The sequence below is a fragment of the Pseudorca crassidens genome, chromosome 5, assembly GCF_039906515.1.
Source record: "Pseudorca crassidens isolate mPseCra1 chromosome 5, mPseCra1.hap1, whole genome shotgun sequence".
Classification (NCBI taxonomy): domain Eukaryota; kingdom Metazoa; phylum Chordata; class Mammalia; order Artiodactyla; family Delphinidae; genus Pseudorca; species Pseudorca crassidens.
In genome coordinates, this window is record NC_090300.1 from 34,542,350 (window position 1) to 34,559,853 (window position 17,504).

General features: G+C 34.3%; 1 protein-coding gene across 1 annotated transcript in view; it reads left to right on the forward strand.

The window, feature by feature from the left end:
• STAG1 (STAG1 cohesin complex component) overlaps positions 1 to 17,504 on the forward strand; it is a 423,440-nt gene that overhangs the window by 172,634 nt on the left and 233,302 nt on the right. The window contains exon 5 of the mRNA XM_067737732.1: positions 5,273 to 5,369. Within this exon, the coding sequence (XP_067593833.1) occupies positions 5,273 to 5,369 (97 nt within the window). The remainder of the gene's footprint in view (positions 1 to 5,272; positions 5,370 to 17,504) is intronic.

Here is a 17,504-nt window from a genome sequence, read left to right on the forward strand (position 1 = left end):
TACTCTGTGTCTATTTCTCTGAGTTTGGCTTTTTTTTTAGATTCCACATATAAGTGTTATCATATAGTATTTGTCTTTCTCTGACTTACTTCACCTAGTACAGTGCTTTCAAGGTTCATTCAAGTTGTTGCAAGTGGCAGGATTTCCTTCTTTCTCATGGACGAATTAGTATTCCATTGTGTGTGTGTGTATATATATATGTGTGTGTGTGTGTGTGTATGTATATATATATATATATATATACACCACATTTTCCTTATCCATTCATCTTTTAACAGACACTGAGGTTGTTTCCATATTTTGGCTATTGTGAATGCAGTGAACATGGAAGTGCAGATATTTTAATAAAATCCTGATTTTAATTCCTCTGCATATATACCCAGAAGTGGGATTTCTGGATCATATGGTAGTTCTATTTTTTAATTTTTTGAGGAACATCTGTACTGTGTTACATAGTGGCTGTACCAGTGGCATTCCCACCAGCAATGCACACCCTCACCAATACTTGTTATCTCTTATCTTTTTAGTAGCTGTTCCAAACAGGTGTGACATTAATATCTCATTGTGGTTTTGATTTACATTTTCCTGATGATTAGTGATGTTGAGCGTCTTTTCACGTATTTCTTGGCCAGTTGTATTCCTTCTTTGGAAAACTATTCCGTTTCTCTGCCAACTTTTAAATTGGATTTTTTGCTATTAAATTTAGTGATTTATTAAATTTGATGTAATATAGAAATGCAATTTTATGTAGTATAGAAATGCAACTGTTTTCTGTATGTTGATTTTGTATCCTGCAACTTAATAAGTTTATTTTTTCTAACAGTTTTTTGATGGAGTCTTTAAGATTTTCTGTATGGAAGGTCATATCATCTGAAAAAAAAAGTTTTACTTCTTCCTTTTCTATTTGGATACCTTTTATTTTTCTTGACTGATTGCTCTGGCTAGGACTTCTAGTATTATGTTGACTAGGAGTGATGAGAGTGTTTGTTCACTCTGGTCTTTCCTGATCTTAGAGAAAATCTTTTCAGCCTTACACTATTGAGTAATGTTGGCTGTGGGCGTTATATATGGCCTTTATTGTGTTGAGGTTTGTTCCTTCTATACCCAGTTTGTTTTAGAGTTTTTGTCATAAATGAATACTGTATTGTGTCAGAAGCTTTTCCTGCACTTATTGATATGATCATGCAGTTTTTATCTTTTATTCTGTTAATGTGTATCACATTTATTTTTGCATCTTGAACCATCCTTGCATCACAGGACTAAATCCTGCTCAGTCATGGTATATGATCCTATTAATGCATCGTTGAATTTGATTTGCTAATATTTGTTGAGGATTTTTGCATCTATGTTTATCAGGAATATTGGCCTTTTCTTGTGGCATTTTTTTTCTGGTTTTGGTATCAGGGTAGTACTGGCCTCATAAAATGTGTTTGGAAGATTTCCACTCTCTTCCTTTTTTTGAAAGAGTTTGAGAAGGACTGGCATTAATTCTTAGAATGTTTGTTAGAAGTCACCAGTGAAGCCTTCTGGTCCTAGACTTTTGTTTGTTGGGAGGTTTTTAATTACTGATTCAAAATCTTTGCTAGTAATTGGGGTCAGTTTAGATTTTCCATTTCATCATGATATAGTATTACTAGGTTGTATGTTTCTAGGAATTTACTCATTTTTTTCCTAGGTTGTTCAATTTGTTGGCATATGATTGTTCATAGTAGTCTCTTATGACCCTTTGCATTTTTATGGAATCAGTTGTAACTTCTCTTTCATTTCTGATTTTATTTTATTTTATTTTATTTATTTATTTATTTATTTATTTTGCGGTGGACCTCTCACTGCTGCGGCCTCTCTACCGTTGCGGAGCACCGGCTCCGGACGTGCAGGCTCAGCGGCCACGGCTCACAGGCCCAGCGGCTCCGCGGCATGTGGGATCATCCCGGACCGGGGCACCAACCCGCGTCCCCTGCATCGGCAGGCGGACTCTCAACCACTGTGCCAACAGGGAAGCCCTGATTTTATTTTTTTGAGTTCTCTTTTTCTTGATGAGTCTAGGTAAAGGTTTGTCAATTTTGTTTATTTTTTCAAAGAACCAGCTTTTAGTTTCATTGATCTTTTCTGTTGGCTTTTTAGTCTCTGTTTCATTTATTTCTGCTCTAATCGTTATTATTTCCTTCCTGCCACTAACTTTGGGCTTCATTTGTTCTTTTTTTTTTAAGTTCCTTGAGATGTAAAATTAGGTTGTTTATTTGAGATTTTTCTTGTTTCTTGAGGTAGGTATTTATCACAGTGAACTTCTCTCTTAGAACTGCTTTTGCTGCATCCCATAAATTTTGGTATGTTACATTGCCATTTTCATTTGTTGCAAGAGAAGAAGAAAGGAATAGAGAGGAACTACAAAAACAGCTTGAAAACAATTAACAAAATGGCAATAAGCACATACCTATCAGTAGTTACTTTAAATGTAAATTCACTAAGTTCTCTAATCAAAAGATACAGAATGGTTGAATGGGTAAATAAATAATAAATACATTCTGTATTGAATTCTTCACTACGGTATTGTATTAGTTGTTTAGATTCCTTTGCCCCTACACGTCTCTGATAACTTTTAAAAGGTATAACTTTGTTTCCTTCCAGGTGAATAACCAATTATATCAGTATTATTTATTAAATAAACCACCCTTTTCCATCTAAAATTGAAATATCTCCTCTGTTATAGCTTGTTTTAAATATACCTGGATGTGTTTCTATGCTCTACTCTCTTGTATTACTTTTCTAGGCCTACATTACTTTCAATCTACATTGTTTTCAGTATTTTTGTATTATTTTAATATTTCTAATGCAAGTCCCTCCTCATTAGCCTTATTTATTCAGAATGTTTTGTGCTCTTCATATACAACTGGTGGGATTATAAATTAATATTTGTGCTTTGGGAGCTAAAGAAAAATTTGGTCACCATGTTCAGAGTGTGTTCACAATGCTGGGCCCCATATAGAAGTGGGGAAATGGCTTCCTTCTCTGCTTTGTGCCATACTTCATTACCTGGGTCACAAAGCATTTCTGCTTTGCTCCTGAGTCTCAAAGTCATTGTTAACCTGCTCTATCCATTCTTAGGCCTCACCACCATTTTTAGCCAAGAGGGCCTGAACACATTATGCAACAGAAGTGAACCCTGAACAGATACCATGCTGTTCTTTCTTTTTCTTTTTAGCCTCTCCTACCACCGTTGTATTTTCTTTGTACTTTTAAAACAAAATCTTCCAGACACTAATGTGATGAGACAGAGAAACAGTGTTATATACATCAGCAGTTAATGATAAAGTCCCCCTTTCATATTAGAGAAGGAAATACGATTGCTCCTCAGAAGAGATCATTAAAGAAGGGAAAGGGGTACGCTCCAGCAGAATGGGTTAAAATAAAAGGGCTGACAACACCTGGTATTGGTGAGGATGTGGAGCACCTAATGTCATACATTGCTGGAGGATGTATAATTTAATACATCTGTTTTGGAAAATTGGATGACATTGTGTACTGGCCCTCAATATATATGTATTCTGTTTGTTAATAAGTCTGCTACTAGGTATATATACTGCAGAAAAAATGTTTATGTCAAACAATGTGTACAGGTATGGTCATAACAATTTTATTTGTGATAGCCCTAAAATGGAAACGACTCTCATGTACATCAGTAGTAAAATGGGTTATAAAATATGCTATATTAATACAATGAAATACTATCCAGCAGTACAAACACGGAACTACTGATAACACATACTATAACATGACTGAATCTCACTGATAAAACATTGGCTGGAAGAAATCAAACACAAAGCACAGTATTATATGAATTTTAAAAACATATCTACTGTAAAGGAATAATAGTTAAACTATTGACATTTGTGATGGTTACTGCCTGGAATGGAACATGAGGTGGCCTGTTTCAGTTCTGGAAATTTTTTTATATTTTCATTTTGGTTATGGTTATACAGGTGTATGTATATGTAAACTTTCATCAAGGAGTAACTTAAGATTTACGCATTTACTGTATATAATTATACCTAAGTACAAAACTAAAAATTTATTTAAAATTGTTTTAAAAATTATTTTTATTGGTCTCCTGTGCTTTCCCACCTCCCACCCCCAGAAAGACCCTCAACAATTCTGCCTGGTAGTATGCTAAGTGGAATCACATTAAATTTATCTAGCAATTTGGAAAGACTTTATTGATACAGCACTAAATCTTTTTTAAAAAATTCAGTATATGAAACTTATTTAGGTCATTTTCCATATCCTGTAAATTTTTTATAATTTTCATCATTAAAATTTATACAGTCTTTGAGTTTGTTTTTAGATGATTTTCATTGTGAACAGCCTTCTCAATCTATTTATATTTCTTATATATTGCCAATATTAAAATTTTATTTTGTACATTTATCTTTTGTCAGTTGTCTTGTCAAATTTTTTTATTAATCTTTCAAGTCAGTTTGGTAGAGACTCAAATTTTCTTATCAACTATAGGAAAGGAGAATTGTGTTTCCTGATATTTTACTAATTTTTGCACAAACTAAAAACTTTTAAAATCTGTGTTGAATGCTTAGGGATGCATCCTTGCCTCATTCTTTTTTAGAGCTGAAAAGTGTTAAGGATTTCAACAACAAATATGTTGTAGTCTTTGTCTTTATGTTGTTTACCAACATATCACATAACACTAGTTTTTCTAGACATTTTTTATTAAGCTTGGCTGCAGGATTTTTATCAGATACCTTTTTGAGATCTAGTATTAAAATCATTTATTTTTCTTCTTTACATTGTTGATAAATTGAATTGAGTTCCTAATATTGAGTCATCCTTGTATACCTGGGAAAAAAAGGCATTTTATTATATATGGTGTGTATTCTTTTTATTCTCTGCTGGGTTTTCTGATACTCAGAAAGCTTATATCTATGTATAAGTGAAGTTACTTTTTTAGTTATTTTCATAGTATGGTTTGAATATTAGTATCTACAGTTGTTTAATAATTATTGGACTTAATGTGACTGGTAAAGTCAGGCTTATATTGTGCTCTATTTTGCACAAATTTCTGAAACCTAGTAATTTACCTTTGAATTGCCTTTCAACATGAGGGAATCTCTAGTTTTATTTGGCTACAGAGAGATAATTTTAGGTAAGTAGTTTGCTTGTTTAAATAGATACACATGGAAAAACAGGAATTTTTTGAAAATTTATTTGCTATAATATAAATTTTTTAATTTTTAATTTTATGGTTTTTTTCCCCCCACAGTCTGTGGTTGATGACTGGATTGAATCATATAAACAAGACAGGGACATCGCACTTCTGGATTTAATCAACTTTTTTATCCAGTGTTCAGGATGTCGAGGTACAGAATGTTGGAATAAATGATGTACATTAAGACTGTCAGTCCAGCAGTGTCAATTTTACTTTACCTTGTGTTAGTCATTTTATAATTGATCCTGGAATTATGTGCTCATCTTTTTCTGATAAAATTATTTTTATTTAAGTATATTTCTCTTTTTTTTCTGGTTCAGTTTTACTCAACAGACTTCTGAATTTTTTAATATTTTGAAGGAAATCTTAAATTAATGAATTGGCTTTTTAGATCATAAGATTTTATAATTAATATTTACTGATACTATTTGTATCTGTGCTCCATATTGTAAACTGTGCTAGTTGCTAAAATTCATTGAGTCCTCATGTTATAGATGAAATGCTTGAAGCTTAAATAATTCAAGGTAACATAAGTATGAAAATCAGTTTTTCTTAAGTTTACAGTCATTTGGAATCCATAGACAATTTGTTAAAAGTAAAGTTTTATTTTTATCATATTAATAGATAACTGATAGATACTTTTTTTCTCTAGAATAAATATTAACAGGTTAAATGTGCTACATGGGGAAAATCAGTTGGTAAACACCGTTCTTTACTTACTGATACAGAAAGAATGGTTGTCTTTTTTTGAGATCACTGATCAAATTGATTTCTTGAAGGTTTTCTTATTTCTAAGTTATCGCTCACCATATTGACATAAGTTTATCAGATATTTACAGAGTACCTAAGTTATACTAAGCACTGTTCCAAAGTATACAGATATTATCAAGACAGTCTCTGCCCCAGTATAAAGAGTAAGTTTAATTTTTAAAGAAGGCTTTATCGCAAAGAAAAAGAGGGAAATATACCACTAGTTTACTAAAGTTTACTAAAGTGCTCAGTGCCATGAAAGTAATAATAATAAAACTGGTTACAGTTTAATGACTAGTATGTGCCAAGCTGTGTGCTTTACATACATTAGCTCATTTAATATTGGTTTGACACTACTATCAGTCAGATGTGATTTTTATTCTGTAGTTCAGGAAACTGAGAATACAGGGCTTAGGTTCGTTTTTGGACATCATACAGTTTGTAAGTGCCAAATTCACGATTTAGATTCAGGCTTGTCTCAATCTGAAGTCTATATGTCTAACCAGAAGGTAGTGTTGGAATAACAAGGAGGGGCTTCTGATCCAACCTAGGCTGTGTGTTTCTGTGTATGTGTGAATGTGGGGATATTTGTAAGAAAATGCATCTCAGAGGAAGAAACTCTACCCTGGGACTGAGGTTGAGTAAGAGAAAATTAAGGAGGAGGAGAAAGGCCAAAGTTAACAGACTGTGTAAAAATTCCGGAAGACAAGAAAATACAGCACACTGTAGGACATAAAGAGAGTTTATGGCTGAATCCTAGAGCATAGAGACAGGTGAGGATTGGCAAGAGATTAGTTTATTTGAAGGAAAGTGAGTTTGTTAATTTTACAGTCTTAAAATGGGAAAGGCAAGCACTGAGTGATGTGCTTTACATGTGTTATCTTGTCTAAACTGTAATTGTCCTGTTAGATTGAGTTTTGATTTTAAAACAACTGGTAGTCTTAAAAATTTTTCCTTTTGTAATTCATTCCCATGGTTCAAAAAACCAAAAAAAAAAAAAAAGAGAGAGATATGTAAAGCAAAAAGCCTTTACCACTTCTTGCCTTCCTATCTATGTCCACAGAGTTAATTGCTCTTAACTACTTTGTTGTATATTCGTCTATCTATATAAATAGGAAATATATGCTCTTTCCGCACCCCCCCCAAAAAAGATACTGGTGTATAGAGAGCTTTCTTGGTTTCCTTCCTTCCTTCCCTTCTCCCCTCCCCTCCCCTCCCCTCCCTTCCCTTTTCCAGCATCGTAGCATTCATTTCTTTGTGTGTATGTACAACAATTTATTTAATTAGTCTTCTGTTAACAGACCATTGCATTATCTGTAGTCTTTTTCTGTTACAGTGAGTAGTTTTGTGTGTACCTTACTTGCTCCTGGTGGAAGAATGTCTGTAGGTTAATATATTTGTAATTATATTAGATATTGCCAAATTTCCTGATATGGGAATTGTACCCATTTTTACTCCTATCATTAATATATGAAAATGTCTGTTTCTTCTTGGTCTTTTCAACAAAGCGTTTTTATCAAATTTTTGTATTGCTCTTAGGAATGATTTAAAAATATGTCAGTATGATTTTTTTAAATTGAGGTGAAATTCACTTAAACAATTAACCATTTTAAAGTGGGCAGTTCAGTAGTTTTTAGCACATTAACAGTGTTGTGCAACCACCTCTCTCTAGTATCAAAACTTCTTTTTATCACCCCAGAAGAATACCTAATATTCATTACGTAGTCATTCCTCATTCCCTTCTTCCCTGCAACCCTTGGCAACCACTGATCTGCTTTCTACTCCTATGGATTTGCCTGTTTTAGTCATTTTATATAAAAGGAATTGTCCAATATGTGACCTTTTGTTTTTGATGTCTTTCATTTAGCATAATGTCTTCAAGGTTTATCCAGGTAGTAGCATGTACTGATAATTTATTTCATTTTATGTATATGTTACAATTTGTTTATCCATTCATCTGTCAATGGACATTGGGTGGTTTTCACTTTTTGGTTGCTGTGAATATTGCTGTGAACATTCGTGGACAGATATCTGCTTGAGTACTTATTTTTTAATTCTTCGGTGTAAATACCTAGGAGTGAAATTGCTGGATCATATGGTAATTCTATTTTAACTTTTTGAGGAACTGCCAAACTGTTTTCACAGCAGCGGCACCATTTTAAATTCCAGAAATGTATGAAGATTCTTATTTCTCCACATCCTCTAAAACACTTTTATTTTCTGATTTTTAAATTTTATTGACCTAGGGGGTATGAAGTGATTTCTTATTATGGTTTTGATTTGCATTTTCTTAATCACCAGTGATCTTGAGCATCTTTTCATGTACTTTTGGCAATTTGTATATCTTTCTTGAACAAATGTGTATTTGATCCTGTGCTTATTTTAAAATTAGATGGATTTTATTTTTATTGTGAGTTATTAGAGTTCTTTATATATTCTGGATATTAAACCCTTATCAGATATACAACATGCAACTGTTAATAACTTGCAGCTATTGGCTTCCCGCTCTGTAGGTTGTCTCTTCACTTTCTTAAAGATATTCTTTGATGAACAAAAGTTTTAAACTTTTATGAAGTCCAACTTACCTATTTTTTCATTTTTTTACTCATGCTTGTGGTGTCAAATCTAAGAATCCATTGCAAATTCTAAGAGCCTGAATATTTATCTCTATGTTTTCTTCTAATAGTTTTATCATTTTAGATCTTATATGTAGGTCATTGATCCATGGTTAATTTTTGTATTTGGATGATTTAATTTGTATTTCTCTTACGAGTGTGGCTTAAGAGCCATTTCTGAATTTTCTGTTCTTATCCCTTGCCACTTCCTTTCAGCTATTTTCATAGTTCCTGAAAAAACATTTGACAAAATGGATTTTAAAACATTCTAATAAAACAGACATAGATGCATATTTTCTTAATATGTTTAAGAGAGAAAACTTACTGTCTCTCACATCAGTGCAGTATAGTAAAAATCTAAAATAGACCCAAGTACCTGTGAAACTGTAGTAAGCAGATATTAAAACGTATGAAAGAAGAGAACTACAAAATACCGCTACACCAAGATACCATTTTCGCCTATCAGATTGATAAAAATTAAGTTATAACAACACTCTGTTTTTTAGGCTGTGAGGAAACAGGTACTATTACATTGTTTGTTGGAAATCAAATTGATACAATTCTCATGGAAAGAAATTTGACATTATCTACCAAAATTACATATGTTTTTATCTTTTGACCTAGCCATCCTGTTTCTGGAATTTGCCATGAAGATATACCTCCAGTTTTATGAAAACAAATTCATAGGGTTACTAAATACCATATTGTTTGTACTTGTAAAATACTGGGAACAACCTAAATGCTGAGATATACGACAATGATTGAATAAACTGTGGTACAACTTATACAATGGATTTTTTTGTCATTGCAAAAAATTATGAGGAAGATCTCTGTGGACAAATGCAAGGAGATTTTCAGGATACATTTTTTTAAGTGCAAAGTGCAAAAGAGTGTCTAAAAGTATTCGAGGTTTTTTTTAGAAGAAAGAAAGGGAAATAATAGAATATACACATGTATCTGGTCACTTGACCAAAAAGAAAAAAAAGATAAGATAGAATGATTGGCTACCCGTTGGGTGTGTGTGTATGTAAATGAAGTGGAAAGCTTAGAGGGAATTGAGGTAAAGGGATGTTACTTACTGGAATATACTTTTTGAATAATCTTGACTTTGGAGTTATCTTCATGTTTCACATACTCAGAAAGAAAAAAAAAATCAGTAAAGTTGGAGGGAAAATCCTAAAACTGGATGCTGTCAGAACAGATGAACCATGCCATGCCATAGCATAAATAACATAACCACACTGATGAGTGTAAAAAGTATAAACTAAAGTAAATTTTTAACTCAGTGCTCGCACTGTAAAACTAGTGGGGGAAAGTGAAGAACACAGTATTTACCTCCTCAAATTGTCTCCTTACAAGATATCTATTATGGGTAAAATGGTATTGATACTTTACCTGTACAGACTTGGTAGACACTACCATAAACAAATGATGAAAGCGAACACTGCCAGTTATAGAACCAGTTAATAGCATGTACTTTGTGTTATGCACCTAGAAGAAGAACTCAACCTCACTTTTGTAGTATTCTTACCAAAAGTTCAGAGTCTAAACCTACTCATGAGGAAACGTTGGACAAGCTCACATTGAGATATATTTTTCACAATATACTGTACTCTTTAGAAGTGTCAGTATCATGAAATACAAAGAAATGACTCAGAGAACTGTTCCATATTCGATACTAAAGGAACTGAATGCAGTGCATGATCTTAGATTTTTTTTGGTAAAAAGAACATTATTGAGACAAATACTGAAATCCGAAATCAGTTCTGTGGGTTAGAACATAATTGTTAATTTCATCGTTCTGATCATTGTACTGTAGTTGTGTAAGAGTTTTGTTTTTTGGGGGAAGTATACAGAGGAGTATTGATGAATAAAGGGATATGTAAAGAGTGAAAAGTAGAAAATGGAAGGGAAAAAAAGCCTTTTAACCCCAAAGCCAACATAATGCTCAAGGAAAACTAGTAGAGTCATTTTCACTGAAGTCAAACAAGGCAGGGATGTCCACTCTCACAACTCCTCTTTAATATTGGCAATATAAGCTGACACATTTGGATAATAAAATGAAGTATGATTACTATTTGGGAGTGATATTGAAAGTTTAGAAATTTCAAGAGAAACAGTTTGCAAAACTAATAAAGGCAATATAATAATTCTGAAAGAGGGAGATCAAAATGGCAGAATATGAGGATGCTGAGCTCCCTCCCCCCCCCATGAACACCTCAGAAATACAGTACATGTGTGCCTACTGTCGTTGAAACAAAGTGTAGGCTGGGAGAAAGGCTTTTCTATAACCAAGACTAAAGAAAGATCCACATGGAGTTGGATAGGAAGGGAGGAGAAATGATCAGGTCTGGACTTGCACCCTAGTGAGGAGAGGATGTCAGAAGCTCGGGGATCCTCCTTGGGGAATGAGAGGTTTGAACCACATACTGGTCTAGAGCTGTCTCTGACCTGGCCTTACTTCTGAACAGGGCAAGTGTGGTCCAGGTCTGGATGGCTTCACAGGGGAATTCTACCAAACATATGAAGAATAGCTACTACCTATCCTTCTCAAACTTTTCCAAAAAATTGAAGAGGAGGGAACATCCCCAAATTCATTCTACGAGGCCACTATCACACAGATACCAAAACCAGACAAAGACTACAAAAGAAAAAAAGAAATTACAGACCAATGTCTCTGATGAGTATAGCTGCAGAAAACCTCAAGAGAATATTAGTAAACCAAATTCAGCAATATATAAAAAGAACCATGCACCATGACCAAGTTGGGTTTAATATAGGGACACAAGGATGGTTCAACATTTGTAAAGCAATCAGTGTGATACGCCACATTCACAAAAAGAATAAAAATCACATAATCATTTCAGTTAACAAAATTCAACATTCAGTCGTGATAAAAACTCTCATTGAAGTTGGTATAGAGGAAACATGGCAACATAATAAAGTCTGTTTATGACAAACTCACAGCTAACATCATACTCAGTAGTGGAAACCTGAAAGCTTTTCTTCTAAAATCAGGAATAAGACAAGTATGCCCACTCTCACCACTTCTATTTAACATAGTATTGGAAGTCTTAGCCACAGCAATCAGAGAAGAAAAAGAAAGAAAGGAATCCAGATTTGAAGGGAAGAAATAAAACTGTCACTATTTGCAGATGATATGATACTATATATGGAAAACCCTGAAGTCTCCACCAAAATATTGTTAGAACTAATAAATGAATTTAGTAACATTACAGGATACAAGATTAATATACAGAAATTTGATGCTTTTCGAAACATTAGTAATGAACTGTCAGAGAAGACAAGAGAACAATTCCATTTAAAATCTCATTGAAAAGAATAAAATACCTAGGAATAAACTTAACCAAGGAGGTGGAAAATCTATACTCATAAAACATTGTTGAAGGAAACTAAAGATGATACAAAAAACCAGATATCCCATGTTCATAGATTGAAAGAATAAATATTGTTAAAATGTCCGTAATACTCAAAGCTATCTACAGATTTACTAGAATCCATATGAAAATACCCATGACGATTTTTACAGAACAAGAATAATTCTAAAAAGTATATGGAACCACAGAAGACCTTTAACTGCCAAAGCAATCTTGATTAAAAAGAGTAAAGCTGGAGGAATCTTGCTCCCTGATTTCAGACTATGCTACAAAGCTATGGTAATCAAAACAGTATGGTACTGGTACAAAAACAGACAGATAGATCACTGGAACAGAATAGAGACCAGAAAGAAACTGACCCACATGTGGTCAATTAATCTACAGCAAAGGAAGCAAGAGTATATAATAGGAAAAAGACAGTCTCTTCAAAAAGTAGTGATGGGAAAACTGGACACATACATGCAAAAGAATCAAACTGGACTGCTTTCTCACACAATGTACAGAAACAAAATCAAAATGGATTAAACACTTAAATGTTAAGACCTGAAACCATAAAACTTCTGGAAGAAGTCACAGTCCTTTCTTTGACATCAGTCTTAGTAATATTTTTTTGGATGTTTCTCTTCAGGCAAGGGAAACAAAAGGAAAAATAAACAAATGGGACTACATCAAATTTAAAAGCTTTTTGCACAGCAAAGAAAACTGTCAACAAAATGAAAAGGATGCCTACTGAATAGGAGAAATATTTGCAAACAATATATTTGACAAGGGGTTAATATCCAAAATACATAAAGAACTCATAAAACTCAACATTGAAGAAACAAACAATCCAATTAAAATTGGACAGAGGACTGAGTAGGCATGTTTGCAAAGAAGACTTACAGATGGCCAACTGCTACATGAAAAGATGCTCAGCATCACTAATCATCATGGAAATGCCAATCAAAAGCACAGTGAGATATCACTGAACACCTGTCAGAATGGCTATCATTAAAAAGACCCACATCCGTGGGAATGTACTTTGGTGTAGCCATTGTGGAAAACTCTATGCAGTTTCTTCAAAAAAGTGAAAATAGAACTACCATATGACTTAGCAATTCTACTCCTGGGTATATGTCCAAAGAAAATGAAAACACTATTTTGAAAAGATATATGTACCCCAGGGTTCACAGCAGCATTATTTACAATGGCCAAGATATGGAAGCAACCTAAGTGTCCAATAATAGAGGAATGGATAAAGAAGATGTGGTATATATACACAGTGCAATATTACTGAGTCATAAAAAGGAATGAAATTTTGCCATTTGCAAGGACTTGGATGGAACCAGGATTTATTTTGTTTAGTGAAATAATTCAGGTGGAGACAGAAAACTGTTCTATGTTATCAATGATATATGGACTCTAAAAAATAAATGAATAAATATAACAAAACAAACTGACTCATAGAGAACAAACTCAAGTTTACTAGTTGGAAGAGGGGTGGGGGAGGGGCAAAATAGGGGTAGAAGGTTAGATACACAAACTACTATGTATAAAATAGATAAGATGCAACAATATATTATACAGCACAGGGAGTATAGCTAATATTTTATAACTTAAAATCCATAAAAATATTAAACATGATGTTGTACACTTGAAAGGAATATAATATTGTAAACTACTGTACTTTAATAAAAGTGTCACAAAACAGTAATTTGGTAAGTTATTGAGATGGAGATACTATAGATAAATTAGTATGTTTGTTTTTTATTAGAATAGGCAGTTAGAAGAGATAGAATAAAAGATCTTCTTTGTAAGGGGCTTCCCTGTGGCGCAGTGGTTAAGAATCTGCCTGCCAGTGCGGGGGACACGGTTTCGAGCCCTGGCCGGGAAGATCCCATATGCCGTGGAGCAACTAAGCCCGTGCACCACAACTGCTGAGCCTGCGCTCTAGAGCCCGTGAGCCACAACTACTGAGCCCACATGCCACAGTGACTCAAGCCCACGTGCCTGGAACCTGTGCTCCACAACAAAGAGCAGCCCCCTCTCGCTGTAACTAGAGAAAGCCTGTGCACAGCAATGAAAACCCAACACAGCCAAAAATAAATAAAATTAAATGTTTAAAAAAAAATCTTTTTAAGATAAAAATGTGGAAAATGTTTGAAATTATTTCAGATCTACACCTTACTTGATAATGTGCACCAAGATAAATTCCCAGTGCATCAGGAGTTTAAATATAAAAACAACAATAAATAGCAGAAACAAACTAAATTTTTTTTAAGAAAGAACAAATAAATACCAGATAGAAAGAAATAATAAAAGCACTAGAAGAAAACATGGAATAAATTTTTTATTACCTTGGAGTGGTAATAAAATGTGACTCAAAATTAAGTGTAGGGGCTTCCCTGGTGGCGCAGTGGTTGAGAATCCGCCTGCCAATGCAGGGGACATGGGTTCGTGCCCCGGTCCGGGAAGATCCCACATGCCGTGGAGCGGCTGGGCTGCTGAGCCTGCGCGTCCGGAGCCTGTGCTCTGCAATGGGAGAGGCCACAACAGTGAGAGGCCCGCGTACCGCAAAAAAACAAAAACAAAAACAAAAACAAACAAAAAAATTAAGTGTAAGTCAAAATCTGTAAGTTATAAAAATGATTGATGGGTTAAACTACAGTTCAAACAATATTGGAAACATTTGCATGGTGGCACATTACAGGGAAAGTTCAGAAGGCGAAGGACACAAGGGGAAATTTCTTTATATTATTTATTGAGATAAGATTTGCATTTTATAAGGACTCCTTGTGTTGCAAAGTAATTTCCAATATCCACATTGGTGTTCTTTCATATCAGCCCATTTTCCTCTAACACTACATAAGAATCAAGAACAAAAAGATGTTAAAAAATTTGGCTAAAGCGAGATGAGAACCAAGTAAGGGAGGAAAAAGTTACAAAACTTATTTTCCTACTTTTTGACTAGAAGGGACATCCCTCAAATGACACGACAGATTGGAACACCATGTTGTGAGTAGAGTTTCAGCAGCCCCTCTTCTATTTTGCTCTCTTATTACTATTTTCTCATCTCGATCCTTGAGTCTGGGGTATGGTATTGGTTTCCTGCGTTAGCTATTTTAAGTTGCATCAGCAGCCCTGGCTGTTTCCTTAACCTTGCTCATACATCTGTGTTCTCCTCATTAAAATCTCTTTATTTAAACCATCTGGAATGAATTCTTTTTACTTCTGGAACCCTTAGTTAAAATATACTACTGACTAAATCAGTGTGTGATAATAGGGTTTTTTCAGTGTCGAGTAGGAAAAGATCACAAAGGAGAAGTTCATTCAAACACTGTTCACTTACAGTTATGCATTTTTAAAGCTATGTAACTTCATAAATTTTCATAGAAATAAATTCTGAGGAAACTAAGAACACAATGATAATATTTATGATATTATGTATAACAAAATAAAGATATGTTATCTCTATATTCAAAGTATTATTGTTTAAAACACCACTGGTAAAGGCATACATATTTGGGTATATTCTAGCATCAGTATATAACAGATTTAAGAAATATATATCAGAGGTATTGATAAATAGTTTTCAGTGACAATGTGACTTTTTTAGTTATTAAGGATGTTTCTTAAGCTTATTATGGGTTAGAAATACCTTCTTAGTTGGTTATACTAAGTAATGGTTCTGTGTTGCAGTGCTTGTTCCTAACAGTGGATTTCCAAATGCATGAGGGCTTTCTAGGAGGTTAGGATTGCGAGAGAATTGATCTCACTCAGGAACAGTGACGTCAAGAGTTTCCTGAATGTTGCATCTCATGGGCTGATTACTGTCTCAGTGATTTTTTCATGGTATCAATAGGCCAAAAAAAGCCCCTAAAAGTTTCTTTTCGAAGTAGTTAATTCCAAACAATTTAATTACGTCCTAACAACTTAGAATTATTAGTCAAAATGATAAACATAATTTTGGAAGAAAAATTAAAATTTCTATTCTTAAATAATCACAATTACTTATTAATGGATATAGGTACCTGTTGCCACTGTCCAACCACCCCAACCTTCATTGTTCATATCTGGGTGGGGGCGGGGCAGAAGTTGAGAACCATTGCTGTACATCAGTGGGGGATGAATTTACATCTTTATAAAATCCACTCTTCCAGTTCATGATCACTGTATATATTGCTCCCTTTATTTAGGTCTTTATTTTCATTCAACATTTTAGAGGGTAGTTTTGTGTATGAGTGAAAAGGTGTTATATATGTGTTACCAAAATTTTTATTTCTGGACTTTAGGCATTTAAAAAATTCCTTATAAATAGTATCTTTTTTTTTCTTAAGTAGACTTAATTTTTTTTGTAAACCACAAACTCCTATAAAAAATACAGCGAAAATTACAAAGTTCCCATATACCCTTCTTTCCTCCCCACAGTTTCCCCTATTAACACCTTGTACATTTGTTAAAATTGATGAACCAATATTGATACATTATTATTAACTAAAGTTCATAGTTTAAATTAGGGTTTGTCGACTGAAAAAAATGCACAACCTAAAAGTTGAGAATTATGTTTTATTTTGAGGACTTGCTGAGGACTTAAGCTCAGGAGATAGCCTCTCAGATAGCTCTGAGGGACTGATTCGAAGAGGTAAGGGAGGAACCAGGGTATATAGGAGTTTTTGCAACAAAAACCAAGTAGTCAGAACATCAAAATATTACTGTTAAAGAAAAACTAGACATCCTAAGTTAATGAATTTAGCACATTTTATCTATGGGAAGATGCAAGAGTCTAGGCTCCTTGAAATCATTCCTTTGATATGCACCTTAACTGTCTTAGGCCAGTGTCCTGTTTTTTGTATATCTTGATTCCCCTCAGGGTGCACAGTGGGGAGCCATGGCAGCACCTCGTGGCTTGATGGCCATAACATCTATGTTTACTCATATTACAGGAGAATTTCTTAGTCTGCAGGTGCACTGTAAATTTCTGTGGGTTTGGACAAATGCATGAGGTATCTACTACTATGGTATTAATAGTTTCACTGTCCTAAAAATCCCTCCTATGCTCCTATTTATCCCTTGCCAACTCTACACCCCTCATCCCTGGCTACCACTGATCCTTTTAAAAAAAAAATTTATTTATTTATTTATTTGCACCAGGACTTAGTTGTGCAGGCGGGCTCCTTATTTGCAACTCACGGGCTCCTTAGTTGTGGCAGATGGGCTCCTTAGTTGCAGCTCCAGGGCTCCTTTAGTTGCAGCTCACTGGCTCCTTAGATGCAGCATGTGGGATCCTTAGTTGCGGCAGACGGGCTTCTTAGTTGCAGTTCACCAGCTCCTTAGTTGTGGCACGTGGCCTCCTTAGTTGTTGAATGCGGACTCTTAGTTGTGGCATGCACGTGGGATCTAGTTCCCTGACCAGAAATCGAACCCAGACCCCCTGCATTGGGAGCATGGAGTCTTAGCCACTGCGCCAGTGAAGTCCCTGATCTTTTAATGTTATATCTAATATGCATACTTGAAAGGAATTTAACTTGATCATGGTGTATTATG